This window comes from Dendrobates tinctorius, unplaced genomic scaffold (genome assembly GCF_039654945.1).
Source record: "Dendrobates tinctorius isolate UK_male_01 unplaced genomic scaffold, ASM3965494v1 ptg000062l, whole genome shotgun sequence".
NCBI lineage: Eukaryota > Metazoa > Chordata > Amphibia > Anura > Dendrobatidae > Dendrobates > Dendrobates tinctorius.
In genome coordinates this window covers 23,380,016-23,394,912 of record NW_027361730.1, presented here as the reverse complement: position 1 = coordinate 23,394,912, position 14,897 = coordinate 23,380,016, and the positions used below count along the sequence as shown (strand labels likewise).

At 48.1% G+C, this 14,897-nt stretch overlaps 1 protein-coding gene across 5 annotated transcripts in view; it reads right to left on the bottom strand.

Annotated features, from left to right (window-relative positions):
• HERC1 (HECT and RLD domain containing E3 ubiquitin protein ligase family member 1) overlaps positions 1-14,897 on the bottom strand; it is a 341,682-nt gene that overhangs the window by 88,474 nt on the left and 238,311 nt on the right. For all 5 annotated transcript variants that reach the window (XM_073579381.1, XM_073579383.1, XM_073579385.1 and 2 more), the window contains exons 47-53: positions 12,133-12,185; positions 11,840-12,040; positions 9,210-9,384; positions 8,837-9,110; positions 8,480-8,693; positions 8,190-8,395; positions 7,890-8,017 (exon numbers count right to left, since the gene is read on the bottom strand). In XM_073579381.1, the coding sequence (XP_073435482.1) occupies positions 7,890-8,017; positions 8,190-8,395; positions 8,480-8,693; positions 8,837-9,110; positions 9,210-9,384; positions 11,840-12,040; positions 12,133-12,185 (1,251 nt within the window). The remainder of the gene's footprint in view (positions 1-7,889; positions 8,018-8,189; positions 8,396-8,479; positions 8,694-8,836; positions 9,111-9,209; positions 9,385-11,839; positions 12,041-12,132; positions 12,186-14,897) is intronic.

The window sequence follows — 14,897 nt, the reverse complement described above, 5'->3', positions numbered from 1 at the left end:
GGCGCATGCACATTGCACCCGCCAAGATCTGCCAACTGTCACTCGGCATCAATAGGACATTTTTCCTATTGGTTCATTTTGATCATTGTGATACGGTCTATCACAGTGACCAAAATAAAAAAAAAAAAGTAAATCAAACCCCCCTTTATCACCGCCTTAGTTAGATAAAAATAAAATAAAAAAAAAATGATTTTTCTCCATCGCCTCATTGGGGGACACAGGAACTATGGGTGCATGCTGCTGCGACTAGGAGGCTGACACTATGCACAAAAAAATTTAGCTCCTCTTCTGCAGTGTACACCCCACCGACTGGCACTAGGCCACTCAGTTTTAGCTTAGCACTAGGCCACTCAGTTTTAGCTTAAGTGTCAGTAGGAGGTGGACACGGGTCTTTTATTAGACCCATATCTACCTCAGTGTGCGTCGTTCCTTTTCAGGTACCCGGAGGGATACAGTATGAATAGTCACAACTGTACTCCCACAAAGAGACTGAGTACGGCGTGTACTGCCACCCCGTATCCTCATATGTCTTCCCGGCAGGACCAAGAGCCCCTAACACTGAAGCGTGTTTAGGCGACCTGGATCCGGTCCTTGCCCCGGTCTCCTTACCCACTCGCCCACCAGAGCCTGTCAGTACTTGGAGGCGAAGACGTCTTACATGTCTGGATAGAGGTGCTTTTCTACTCTCTCCACCAGGTTCCCAGAAAGAAAGGATGAAGATGGAAGAGAGGACCAGAAAAAAGCAGAAAAAAAAGGGGGGGGGGGGGGGGGGGGGAGGTGAGATGAAGGAAGTTTATCTTCTTTATTGTGGCCTTTTTGGAGCGCTGGGGCGTTTTTAATGTCAGGGACCTTTATCCCTTAGTTTCTAGAAAGATAGGGCGCTCTGCTACCTTCTTGATGCTTCTTTGGGGACCTCCGCGCCGCTCCCCTCTGCTCTGGCGGTCAGGAGAATTAATCTAGGCCCCGACTTTTCGGGCCTAGCGCTCTGCATTGGCTCCACCCCCTTTTTCTCTCTGCATCCAGGTCGGCTTTTCTCCCGCCAGTCTGGTCTCTTCTTCCCCCAGCGGTTAGCTTCGCCCACTCCCTCGGCCACTGTGTGAGCGCAGATCGCCACCATCTTTCTACTCCCGGATATGGCGAGAAAGCGTGCTCTTTCCTCCTGCTGCGCGTGCATTTTTCACTGGCACCCCAGACTGTCGACAGCCTCCTAGATGCCCCGTAGACTGCAAGGTACCTGCAAGGACTTGCATCGGCCTGTTCTGTCGTCAGCCTGCATAGACTGTGAGTAGCTGCTCTGCAGCCTGACACTCTCCTCTGCGCCTTCCTATCCCCTAATCTTCTGGCACCTGTTAGTGGGTCTGTCTCATCATGCCTAAAGGAGAGCGCTCTCGCCCGCCTACCTCTTCTGCTCTGGTCAGTCAATTTTGTGTGCTCTTCGTGTAAGTGCAAGCTTCCTTCGTGTCAGTCCTCTTCCCTCTGTCAGAGTTGCATCAACCCCACTAAACCTACTACCCAGGAGCCCCTTTCTGTCCCAGGCGACAGCGAAGTCCCTATTCCAGGCTGGGCTGCCTCTCTGTCACAGTCCGTGGTGGACCTCACCAAGGTGTCACAGACCCTAGTGTCCGTACTTGACAGGTTGCCCCTTCCTACGCCCTCAGCTGCTACTGGGTCACAGGAATCACTGTCCAGACCTTCTAACACAGGCCGCAAGAGATCCAGACAGGAGCGCCTTTCTAGGTCCTCTTACAGCTCCATCTCACCCCCCGGGCCTTCTCGGCGGTCTGCCTCTCCCCGATCTTCCTCTCCCGAGTCAGGCGAGACATTCTCGGAAGCGCCATTAGAGGAGAAATCGGATCTGGATTTGGACCAAACCTCTAACATGAGAAATTTGGTCCAGAGCCTCATTGTGGCAGTCAACCAGACCTTTAACATCAAGGACACCTCTACGGAACCCACAGATCAGGCGGTTTCGTTTAGACGGTCAAAAACCATCTTCCAAGGTCTTCGCCCCTCATGGAGAATTTCAGGAGATACTTACCAGGGAAAGGGAGAACCCAACCAGACTCGGAGTCCTATATCACTTTTCTCCTGAGCTCACCACTAATTGGACAGCTTCTCCTACCGTGGACAGCCAGTGTCCAGACTATCCACCAGTACGGTGCTCCCGCTTGCTAATGAAGTGTCCCTCAAGGACTCCAATGGCAGGATCATAGAATCCTCTGCAAAATCAGCTTTTGAAGCGGTCACTTCCACATTATGCCCGGCTTTTGCTTCCACCTGGGTCTCGATGGCCATTGCCATGTGGGCCAAACAACTCAGTCATGGCATTCGTGCTGGAGCTCGTCTGGATGACTTGGCGGATCTCGACGACCATATTTCGCATGCAGGAAAGTACCAGGTCTCAGCCTCCCTGGAAGCCGCTTCTTGCGCAGCTCAAGCGTCTAGTAATATTGTGGCTATTCACCGGACTGCCTGGCTTAAGGCCTGGCAGGCGGACTTATCTTCAAAGAAGTCACTTACCAGTTTGCCTTTTCAGGGATCTCGTCTATTTGGCTCCCTGCTGGACCAGATTATTAAGGATGCCACTGGGGGCACGAGTTCTTCCCTCCCCCAGTCAAAACCCCGTCAGCCACCTCTGAAGCGGTAGTTTCGGTCCTTTCGTTGTTTCACGGCGACAGAGGCTTTTTTCCACCAGCAGAGGCCGCAGGCTCGCTAGGATAGGAAGGTTTCCTTTAAAGCCACTCCTTCCTGGCGTTCCCGTGGCACCCAGGGTAGATCCACCTGGTCTAGGACACTGCAGATCTTCCTCGACATGACTCGTGTCAAGATCTCAGCGTATCTCCCAAGCTGGTCGGTCTCTTTTTCAAGGACGTTTGGCTAGCTTCGGTAGAGGATGCATGGGTCAGGGAGATCGTATCCTCGGGATACAAAATAGATTTTGCTTCGCGGCCCTGAGATGGATTCTTAGAATCCAATCCTCCAAGGGATCCTTCCCTGGTCTTGGGTTCTTTGCAGCCATCGCTTCCCTTCTCAGTTCAGGGGTAATCAGGGGTTTCTATTCAAACCTGTTTGGGGTGCCGAAGAAAGACGGCACAGTGCAGCCAATCCTGGTTCTCAAGTTGCTGAACAGGAGAGTCCACCTGAGACATTTCAGGGTGGAGTTCATTCTGTAATTGCTTCCATGGAGGCGCAGGATTTTCTGTGCTCCATAGACATTTAGGATGCCTATCTTCATGTCCCTATTTTCCCAGGGCATCAAAGGTTCCTGCGATTTGCAGTACGTCAGCATCATTTCCAGTTTGTCACCCTGCCGTTCGGTCTTGCACCGCCCTAAGGGTTTTCACCAAAATCATGGCTGCATTGATGGCCATTTTGAGGATCAGAGGTCTTGTCCTCATCCTGTACATCGAGGAAATCCTCATTAAGGCTCTGTCCTTTGCTCAGGCCCGAGACAGCCTCGCCATCGTTCTCGACACCCTGTCCCGTTTCGGGTGGCTTGTCAACAGGAAAAAAGTCTTGCCTTGTTCCGACTCAGCGCCTGATCTTTATAGGAATGCTGTTCGACACCCGTCTGACAAGGGTCTTTCTCCCCAAAGAGAATAGAGTAATCCTCCAGCAGGGAGTTCTGTTGTGAATTCGCTTTCTGGCCTACCTCTGGTTACTAGTGAAGGTAGCGGAGCTGGTTATATTGACAGAGGGGTCGCAAGTTCTCTTTCTGGGCTTCCTCTGGTGGTTACTAGAGGTAATGGAGCTGATTTGATTAACAGAGGCTTGCCACCTGATAATGAGGACGACGATTGGAGATCTGGAGTTTCTGACTGGATTTAAGACAGCCGACTCCCTCTATCCCTGCTGGTGATTTTTTTTCCTGCCTCCTGAGGTCTTAGTTTCCAGCTAAGCCCGTCCTTGCTCATCTAAGTGTTCTTTTGCTATTGTTCACATTTGACCTGGTTTTGTCTATTTCAGTTTTTTGTGGTCAGCCAGCTCCAGCTGGGGCTGTGCTGAATCTCCATCCATATGATGCTGCTTGTGCCTCTTTTTGCTCTGCTTTCAGAATATACCAGAGTGCTGATATAGTGGGCGAAGTCGTGCGACTTCAGTATTTTTCTATCAGACGTTTAGGACATTTTTTGCAGGGTTTTTTGCGTGATTGCAGACAGTGTCTTTCCTTTCCTGTCCTGTCTAGTTAGTGTGGGCCCCATCGTTTGCTCAGTCTATTTTCCTACCTGCGTTTGTGTTTTTATCTTGTCTCACCAACAATATATGTTTGGGGGCTATCTATTCCTTTGGGGTCTGCTCTGGGGCAGTTTAGATTTCCCCTTTCTTGCTTTAGGCTTATTTAGCTCTCCGGCTGTGTCGCGGCGTCTAGGATCATCGTAGGTACGCTCAACGGCTACTGCTAGTTGTGTGGATAGGATCAGGGGTCTGCAATCCCCTTAGTTTCCAACCTCTCTGGTTTTCTGTGGCTTAGCTTGGTCTTGTTCTCCTCCTCGGTGACCCGGTCATAACAGAGTTCACACTCTACAAAGCGCTCGGCTTCCATCCTTCTGCTCAGCCATGAAAGTTCTAGGGAGGATGGTGGCAGCGTCAGAAGCGATCCCTTTTGCCCAATTCCACTCAAGACCTCTTCAGCGTGCCATCCTATCACAGTGGAACAAGTCTGCTCTCTCCCTGGATCGTCCGTTTCGGTTCTCTAACCAAGTCAAACGGTCTCTCATATGGTGGCTGAAAGCCCCTCTTATCTTCCAGGGCAGGTCCCTCCTTCCCGTCCACTGGCAGGTGGTGACAACGGATGCCAGCCTTCTCGGCTTGGGAGCAGTATATCATCATCTGACTGTCCAAGGATGTTGGTCGGTGAAGGAATCCTCTCAGCCAATCAACATCCTAGAGCTGAGCGCTATTCTTCTGTCCCTCATCCACTGGGAAACGCTTCTCAGGGGCCTGCCAATCAGAGTTCAGACAGACAATGCCACAGCGGTGGCATATGTCAATCACCAGGGAGGGACCCGGAGTTCCGCGGCAATGGCCGACGTAGCCAAGATTCTTCTCTGGGTAGAGTCAACGGTCCCGGTGATACCTGCAGTTCTTCCATCAGATCTGCATTCGATGGGGAAATCTGGATGGGGACCTCATGGGGTCCTGCATGAACAGGAAGGTCCCACGGTTCGTCTCCAGGTCCCGCAACCCACTCGCGGTGGGCGCCGACGCTCTGGCCATTCCCTAGTCCTAGTTTGCGCTTCCCTATCTGTTTCCTCCCCTCCCCCATCTTCCCAGGCTGTTGAAAATCAAGATGGAGGGTGTGACAGTCATTCTCATTGCGCCGGACTGGCCCAGACAGTCTTGGTTCGCGAACATATTCAATCTTCTCGCGGACGCCCCCTGGAGGCTCCCAGACAGACCGGATCTTATGTCCCAAGGTCCGATCTGCCACCAGAATTCTTGGTTGCTCAATTTAACGGCGTGGCTGTTGAAAAAACGGTGCTAAGACCATCTGGTCTTTCAGATCGGGTGATTCTCAATATGATCCAGGCTAGGAAGTCGTCATCATCCAGGGTCTATTATCGCATCTGGAAAGCCTATTTCCGCTGGTGTGAGTCTCAACGCATTCAGCCTATGTCCTTTTCTCTTCCTTCCGTTTTGGCCTTTCTCCAGGGGGGATTGGACGCTGGTCTGGCCCCAAATTCCTTAAAGGGTCAGGTGTCAGCACTTTCCGTCCTTTTACAGAAGAATCTATCCTCCTGTTCTCAGGTCAGAACTTTTCTTCAGGGGGTTGCGCATGCGGCTCCCCTGTACAGGACACCGGTGGTCCCCTGAGAACTCAATCTAGTTCTGGAGGCTCTGAGGAGTCATCTCTTTGAACCACTCCGAGAGGTTTCCCTGTCCTTTCTGTCTTGGAAGGTGGCATTTCTGGCGTCCATGACCTCCATAAGGCGCGTTTCAGGGTTGGCGGCCCTTTCCTGTCGCCCTCCTTTTTTGGTTATGCACCAGAATAAGGTGGTTTTGCGGCTTCCTCCTTCCTTCCTTCCCAAGGTGGTGTCTGCCTTTCACCTAAATGAGGATATCATCATCCCTTCCTTTTGTCCGGCTCATCCTCTGGAGCATTCTTTGAACAAGCTAGACCTGGTGAGGGTCTATCTGGCCAGGACCGCCTCCTTTAGGAAAACAGACTCTTTTTGTCATTCCTGATGTTGCTCAAAGAGGTCTTCTGGCCTCTAAGGCTACGATTGCTCGCTGGATCAGAACGGCGATTTTGGAGGCTTCCGGGTCAAGAACAGAATGCCTTCCCCTGGGTTCACTCGACCTGGGCAGTGGGAGCCTCCTGGGCGGTGCACCATAGGGCTTCCGCCCTACAGCTTTGCAAAGCGGCAACTTGGTCTTCCATCCACACGTTCGCCAAATTTTATAAGGTCCATACCTACGCTTCAGCGGACGCCAGCCTAGGCAGAAAAATCTTGCAGGTGGCAGTGGTGAGTTTTCTGACCTGAATGAAGCTTCAGCTATTCCTTCCCCAGGGACTGCTTTGGGACGTCCCATGGTTCCTGTGTCCCCCAATGAGGCGATAGAGAAAACAGGATTTTTGGTTGCTTACTGTAAAATCTGTTTCTCGGAGCCTTCATTGGGGGACACAGCACCCTCCCATGTTTAACAACTCTTGTTCTTTCTTTTGTGCTCTATTGTTCCGGTTTGAGTTGTCCGTTTGTTCCTTTATCTTGTTTCTCCTACTGCTTTCTCACTAACTGAGTAGCCTAGTGCCAGTCGGTGGGGTGTACATCGCAGAGGAGGAGCTAACTATTTTTGCACATAGTGTCTGCCTGCTAGTGGCAGCAGCATACACCCATGGTTCCTGTGTCCCCCAATAAAGGCTCCGAGATACAGATTTTACAGTAAGTAACCAAAAATCTTGTTTTTTCCATTCTTTGCAGATGGGGCTGGTGCTGGGGCTAGGGTTGGGGCTACGGTTGGGATTACGGTTGTGGTTATGGTTGGGATTAGGGTTGTAGTTACGGTTGGGATTAGGGGTGTGTTGGCGTCTGCCAATGATTCCTGCCAATTTTGCCTTCAAAAAGTCAAACTGTGCTCCCTCCCTTCTGAGCCCTACCATGCGCACAAACAGTGGCTTTCCCCCACATATGGGGTATTGATGTACTCAGGAGAAATTGCACAACAAATTTTGTGGTCCATTTTCTCATGATACCCTTGTGAAAATCAAAAAGATTGGTTCCAAAGTAATTTTTTTGTGAAAAAAGTAAAATGTTCATTTTTTTCCTTACACATTGCTTTAGATCTTGTGAAGCACCTGAATGGTTAATAAACTTCTTGAAAGTGATTTTGCGCACCTGGAAGGGTGCAATTTTTAGAATGGTGTCACTTTTGGGTATTTTCTGTTACATGATCAGACCATGTCCCTGTCCGGTGAGACACAGCCATTACACAGTACACAGCAGGGGCACATTTATAAGATTATCTCAGCACAGGAACATTCTATTTAAACACATCCAACTGTGGAACTACTTATTCCAAGATCTATTGATTAAAACAAACTTTTCTAAGTGGGAAAACCTACTAAATAAAAAAAACAAAAAAACAAGTAATTGGTACACTTTCAAGTGGGTTTTAAACATCTTACACCAGTCTTGCGAACAGATAAATTTAGAGCATATGCAATATATAGATATGTACAGCAGATACATGAGTTATAGAAACATTAGCACTGATTTTCCTGCAGCCAAGAGAGATCAAATCCTTTCTAATATGTTTTGAAACATATATGGATCCTGCGGTCTTATAATGTGTCTGTCAGGAATTATGGGTCCGTCAACAGTTAGATAACCATTTCAACGTCACCAGAAAAGTTCTCTGCCTATTTGGCTCTGTCAGAAAGTACTTACGGTTTCTGGAAAACACAGGTTTGCTGCAGAAAACACTGATTTCGAGTGACGCTCCAAACTCTGACCGTGCCATCTGTGCTGTTTGTGGCCAACAGACACTTCTTATTGCACCAAACTGAAGTGATCACCTAGAAAACAAAACATGTTTACACTATTAACTAGATACCTTAATTGTCGCTTAAATTCACAGATTGTACATGTAACCTCTTTGTAGTCAAAATGCCGTGAAGTAAATTTCCTACTGGAGGAAGAAAAATAAACATGGATTTAAACAAAAGACACAGCAACATAAAAACTTACTCTGTTCTGATGTGCTTCAAGTTTGGTAAAGGAACACTTTCTCAAGTCTCCAGCCATATCAGCGAGAGTTTGAGGGGCAGTCTGATTATCACGATCATGGGCAGCCAAGGTGCGCACCAACTGTTGAGCAGCCCATTGCCGATGCTGGAAGGATAGCCGGGAAGACAAGCAGCAGGCAGTCAAAGCATTTGCCAGTTCCAAAGGACCTGCAGCATAAAGGTACAAGAAGAATGCACAACTCCTCAATGTGCACAAAAACACTTCTGAGGTGGGTACGCAGGGAATCCTACCTCTTTTCTCCATCTCGGTTTTGTCATAGTTTTGCCGCAATTTAGCGCCCTTATCTGCCAGCAGAGCCACCAGTGCTTGGGTCACTACGAAGTTGGGAGAGGTGACCAGCTTGTTTTCTTCAGCAATTCCACGCAGAAAACTTGGTAGAAATTTCCTCTGCACAGGGTCATCCACAGTAGTTAGATTCACACCAGTTGCTGCAGATATCAAATTCTGTGAAAACACCAAGCAGACATGTCTTTACTTACCTTCACGCTATATATTGCAGAAGACACAAATCTAACAATAATTGTACAAGGACCAAGTAAAAAGGAAAACAAATACTTAGGTGCAATAATTGCAGATGAATATCTAACCTGGGTGCAAAGCTGGACGAGAAGACGGGCAGCACTGGGAGTACTGGATGCCAGGCAGCCTACAGCTGTGCTCAGGTATGCTAGACAGGAGATGGGTTTGCTGGTCTTGCTATGTAAACCACGAGAGCGATCAGCAGAATTGGACAGTGCATTCGAGGCACTGGTGGAGAGGCCAGCTCTACCTGCTGCAGCCAAGCACATAAGGCGGACCAGAGTGCGGATATCGGTGAGACCCAGAGACTCCAAGCCGGCAGCAAGGCTACAACTAGACCCACTGCAAGAGAAGGGAGATACATTACATTAGTTATAGAAAGCAGCCACGGTAAACAGGTATAAAATAAATACACTGTGTGGAGATATGAAAAGTACAAACCTGACAGAAAGTAGTGAAAGTGCACGCATCACCATGGTCCGAGCCAGCAGTACTTGTGCAGCAGCTATCACCCGCCGCAGGGCCATCACACGATCATGAGGATTTACCAGAGCTGCTGCCTGCTCTCCCAGGGTCATTCGGCTCGATGAGCTCTTCTCCAGAGCACCTTGGCAGCCTGAGAAATCCGAATATAGTGACAATGTGTGTGTATTCTAACAAAACCTCACAACAGACGTGTCTACAATGAAACCACCACTCAATGTCCCTCTGAGTTTCACCACAAATGGCTAGTACTGTTAACGGATTCATTTTTTAATCAAATTTTTTTTATTACAACAGATAACCATATTGTAATACAGTCTGACACAAACGCCAGACAGACACAAAATGTAATGTAAAAAGCAGATTAATATGTCTTCCTTTTATAACATAACTAGCCCCTTAACTCAATAACCCACCCCCCCACCCTCTCCCTTCCCACCAATCCCATCCCAATATCCTTTATACTTCAGCTAATACATCACCTCTTAGTAAGTAAACTGAAACATAGCTTTTCAGGTGCACAACTTTATAAATATGAATTTCTCTCCCAAACAATCAAACTGGACCCAGCCTAGCCTGCAATAGCTCCGCAGACGCCACACCTAGATAGTCCATCCATCTGCCCCAAACATTTTTCAAACTTTGTATGTTGCCCTCTCTTAACAGTTGCACGGTCCTGGCTGATCACCGCGCACATTCATCCTCTTGGGTAGGCACCTATATATACTATGGACTTTGCCTGCACTATTTCCCGCACTTTAGTAAGGGGGTAGTGGCTTTAGGACTTTCTTCCCCAAAATGCCTGCTTGTTTTCCTATTGAATGACTTCATTGATTATATGGTAATTTTTACCTGAAATTACAACAACAATTTTTTCAAAGGATTACTTACTCATCTATTGTGGCATCTCACTGATGCTTGGCAACCACATTGGTGTTTAACTTTTTTTGTTCATGCGTTGGTGTGATCTACTTTAGAAAATCTATTATGCATACATTATTGAGGATTGCTTAGGCTTTGGTGCTTATAACTTTGTGCAATGTGATCTAGTCCAGATTTTTTGTATCCTCACCTAGACTCCACTTCTGTTATTACTCTAATTTTTATGGTTTTTTGTGTTTTGTTTTTTGCTTTAGTCATTGATTGTGCAATAAAATATATACTTTTTTTTATCTTTATTTGCATTATTATTAAGAGTATTATGCTCAACTGTGTAGGGAGTTACCCTTGCTCTACTTATGAGCATGTTTACTATATTTACTCATGGTGTCGGCTTTTGTAAAATTTTCATTTTATAACATAACTAGCCCCTTAACTCAATAACCCCCCCCCCCCCCCTTCCCACCAATCCCATCCCAATATCCTTTATACTTCAGCTAATACATCACCTCTTAGAAAAGTGAAACATAGCTTTTCAGATGCACAACGTTCTAAATATGAATTTCTCTCCCAAACAATCAAACTCGACCCAGCCTAGCCTGCAATAACTCCGCAGACGCCACACCTAGATAGTCCATCCATGTATGTTGCCCTATATATATATTCCTTTCTATGAGAACAATAAAATTAACTTTATTGACTAATTCTTTTTTGACTGGTGGTCTTTCATCCAACCAATGCATCGCGAAAATCTTCCTGGCAGCATACAACAATCTTGCAGTAGTCAAATTCTCACATTCTTCAGCAGCAATATCATCCACACATTCCAAGAGGCAAGTCAGCGGGCTACGCACAATATTTACCCCCATCACTTCTTGAATCAAGTTAAGCACCTTCACCCAAAAGGGCTGCAGGCGAGAACACGACCACATCATGTGCATAAGGTCGGCTCCTTCCTCAGAACACCTCGGACATTTTGAGTCTCTTCTCAGTCCCGCCTTCATCATCCATAACAGTGTCATGTATACTCTATGCACCAAATATAACTGTGACATCCTCTTAGCCTCACTCAAAGAGACCTTAGGAATATATTGTAATATGGACTCCCATTGAGATTCCAAAAAGGAACCCAAGTCTGCCATCCATTTTTCCTTCAACATTAACGGGTGTCTCAGTAAAACGGTGTCCAATAGGCACCTATACATTAAAGAAATAAATCCTCTCGTACTTCTTTCAGGACCTATAAGATTCAACAAATAATCTGACTGCAGGACCACCCACGACACTTAATTCTGCTTATTTAGGGCATGTCTCAACTGCCAATACTGCATGTTTTGGCTTAAAGGAAACTCTTTCCTAAGCATTTCAAACGTCTTAAGAACACCACCATCAAACAGCTGAGACACGAACCAAATGCAGATACGCCTCCACTGACCAAACCCCCGCAATCTCATGAGCTCCACCATCCTAGGGTCAAACCAAATTGACACATAGCATGTATATTCCGTAACACCCCTCCACTGTTTAAGCTTCTACCACACTTTCCCCATCATAACTATGGTTGGAAATCTCCTTGGATTTAATCTGAATCTACCCACCTCCAAGCTAGCTAACAATGAGCCCTTCCCCACTATATTTTCAGTGATTATCCCCGCTGATGTACTTTGGCTATATTCTATAACGGATTCTTAATCAGAGCCGAAAAGTACCTATTTGCATTAGTGTCTCCTCCATGCTGTTGGTGGCAGTTACCATGGCTACAGAAGCCCCCAGAGGATCGCTGTCTGGGAACTGCACCGGCTCTGGTACAATCCTACGATCATTAAGGCCGAGAGGTCCAGCTAGAAGTTCAAATTCTTCTTCTCCAGTCAGCTTGTCATCCTCATCAACATCCAGCATGTCCCAGTCTTCTGTGGAATGTACCATATAGTCAAAACCACTTAGATCAATGCTAGGTTGTTAGACTGTGGATGTAATATGTAAGGAAGAGGATATATTTTACCTTCATAGACACTGTCTTGTTTGCCAATTAAGTCAGGAGCATGTCCTTTGTACCTAGAGCACAGAATGGGTCATCAGCTTCTTGCATCACATGTCATATGAAGAGCAGTCATTTAGGTAGTGGTCGCATAATAAAAGACTAAAGGGCCCGTCACACTAAGCGATATCGCTAGCAATATCGCTATAACGTCACTGGTTTTTGTGACGTTATAGCGATATTGCTAGCGATATCGCTATGTCTGATACTTACCTCCGACCGCTCCCCCGCTGGTTATCGCTGATCGTGCGAGAACGGACTGGGCAGTTTCTCGGCTGCGCGCCAAAATCCGAAAAGTTTGATTTTGGCGCGCACGGCGCACCGTCAAAAGTGCGCAGCGCAGGTCAAAGCGCAAATAGCGCAAGGCCTGCGCACGATCTGCGCACCCTATGCAAAAGATAGGGTGCGCCGATCGCAGGCGCCGCTGTGCGCTAGGAGGCAGCGCTACAAGCAAGGGGCGGGCACGCCGGGCAGAGAGCCGGCTCGGGGGCGGAGCTACCCCCGGCCGTGCGTGCGCTTAAAAAGCGCTAATGTGAAACCAGCCCAAGTGTGACAGTACCTTAACACTAATTCCTAATGTTCCAATGCCTAATCAAATTCCCATAACTAAAAGGGTTTTCTGGAATTTCTTTTTTACATCAAGCCATTCTTTCATGATTAGGAGTACAGATTTTAAAAATGATGCCCAACAGAGCTCACCAATCTTATTCCCACTTCATTTAAAGGAAATCTGTCACCAGGTTTTAGCCAGCTAATCTCAGAAGAGCAAAAAAGGAGATTTTTGTGTACTCACTGTAAAATCTCTTTCTCTTAGCCTTTAATTGGGGGACACAGAACCTTGGGTGTCATGCTGCTGTCCACTAGGAGGCGACACTATGCATAATCTGAAAAAGATTAACTTTGGCTCCTCCTCTGCAGTATACACCCCTGGACGGCGTCAGCCTTCTCCAGTTTTGTGCCAAAGCATAAGGAGGAACGTAACCAAATAACATAACCATGCCTGTAAGAAGGCTACTATGTACGAGCTCAAAGAACAATATGAGAACTCAACAGGAAACAACGGCCCGTAAGGGCAACAGGGTGGGAGCTGTGTCCCCCAATTAAAGGCTAAGAGAAAGAGATTTTACGGTGAGTACACAAAAATCTCCTTTACTCTGTCGCCTAATTGGGGGACACAGAACCTTGGGACATCCCAAAGCAGTCCCTGGGTGGGAAGCAGTGGACGAATATTGTGCTGACAGTCCCCTAGACTTGGGGTACTGCCGCCTGCAGAACCAGTCTACCCAGGCTCGCAGCCGCTGAGGACTGGGTATGAACACTGTAGTGTTTCGTAAACGTGTGTAGGCTAGTCCAAGTGGCCGCCTTGCACACTTGTTGTGCCGAAGCCTGATGCCAAATGGCCCAGGAGGCCCCTACTGCCCGTGTAGAGTGCGCCGTGATACCGGCCGGAAGAGGGGAACTGTTAAGTCGGTAGGCCTCATGTATGGTGGACCTGATCCACCTGGCAAGGGTAGCCTTGGAAGCCGGCAACCCCTTGCGACTACCTTCCGGAAGAATGAAGAGGGAATCAGATTTCCGGAAAGGTGCAGTCCTGGACACGTAAATTCGCAATGCTCTGACGAGGTCAAGCGTATGCAGAGCCTTCTCCACTCTATGAACCGGAACCGGGCAAAGGGAAGGCAGTGAAATCTCTTCATTAAGGTGAAAGTTGGACACAACCTTCGGAAGGAAGGATGGTACCGTGCGGAGAACCACCTTGTCCTGGTGAAAGGCTAGGAAAGGCCGTCTGCAGGAAAGTGCTGACAATTCCGACACTCTGCGTAACGAGGTGATCGCCACTAGAAAAAACCACTTTTTGAGACAGAATGGAGAGTGGAACTCCTCTAAGAGGTTCGAAGGGTGAAGCTTGCAATGATGTCAGGACCAGATTGAGGTCCCACGTATCCAGCGGACGTTTGTAGGGAGGAACCAATCGGGAAACTCCCTGGATGAAAGTCCTTACTTGCGGTTTAATAGCAATGCGCTTTTGAAAAAGGACTGAAAGCGCCGACACCTGACTCTTAAGCGAACTTAAGGATAGCTTGGCATCTAGGCCCGATTGAAGAAAACCTAGTACCTTCGGGAGGGAATAAGGGAGTGGGACTTGTCCATGAGATTCGCACCAAGAAAAGAAAGCTCTCCAGGTACGATAATAGAGCTTGGCGGAGGCAGGCTTCCTTGCCCTGATCATAGTTGTAATGACTGCTGGTGAAAAACCTGCCTGGGTTAGAATCCAGGTTTCAAGGGCCATGCCGTCAAATTGAGAGCCCCTGAATTCTGGTGGAAGAACGGACCTTGAGACAGAAGGTCGTGGCGGTCGGGTAGACGCCAGGGGGCGTCTGCCGTAAGTTGGACGATGTCGGCGTACCAAGTACGTCTGGGCCAGTCTGGCGCGATGAGGATGGTCGGAACTCCCTCTTGCTTGATCTTCCTCACGACCCTGGCGATTAGGGGGAGGGGTGGAAAAATGTACAGGAGTCGGAACTGGGACCAGTCCTGGACCAGGGCATCCACTCCGAGCGACCGCGGGTCGTGTGTCCTGGCCATGAAATTGGGAACCTTGGTATTGAGATGGGATGCCATTAGGTCCACATCCGGGGTTCCCCAGCGTTGACAGATCTGGTAAAAAATCTCGGGATGGAGAGACCACTCCCCGAGTCCATTCCTTGCCTGCTGAGGAAGTCGGCTTC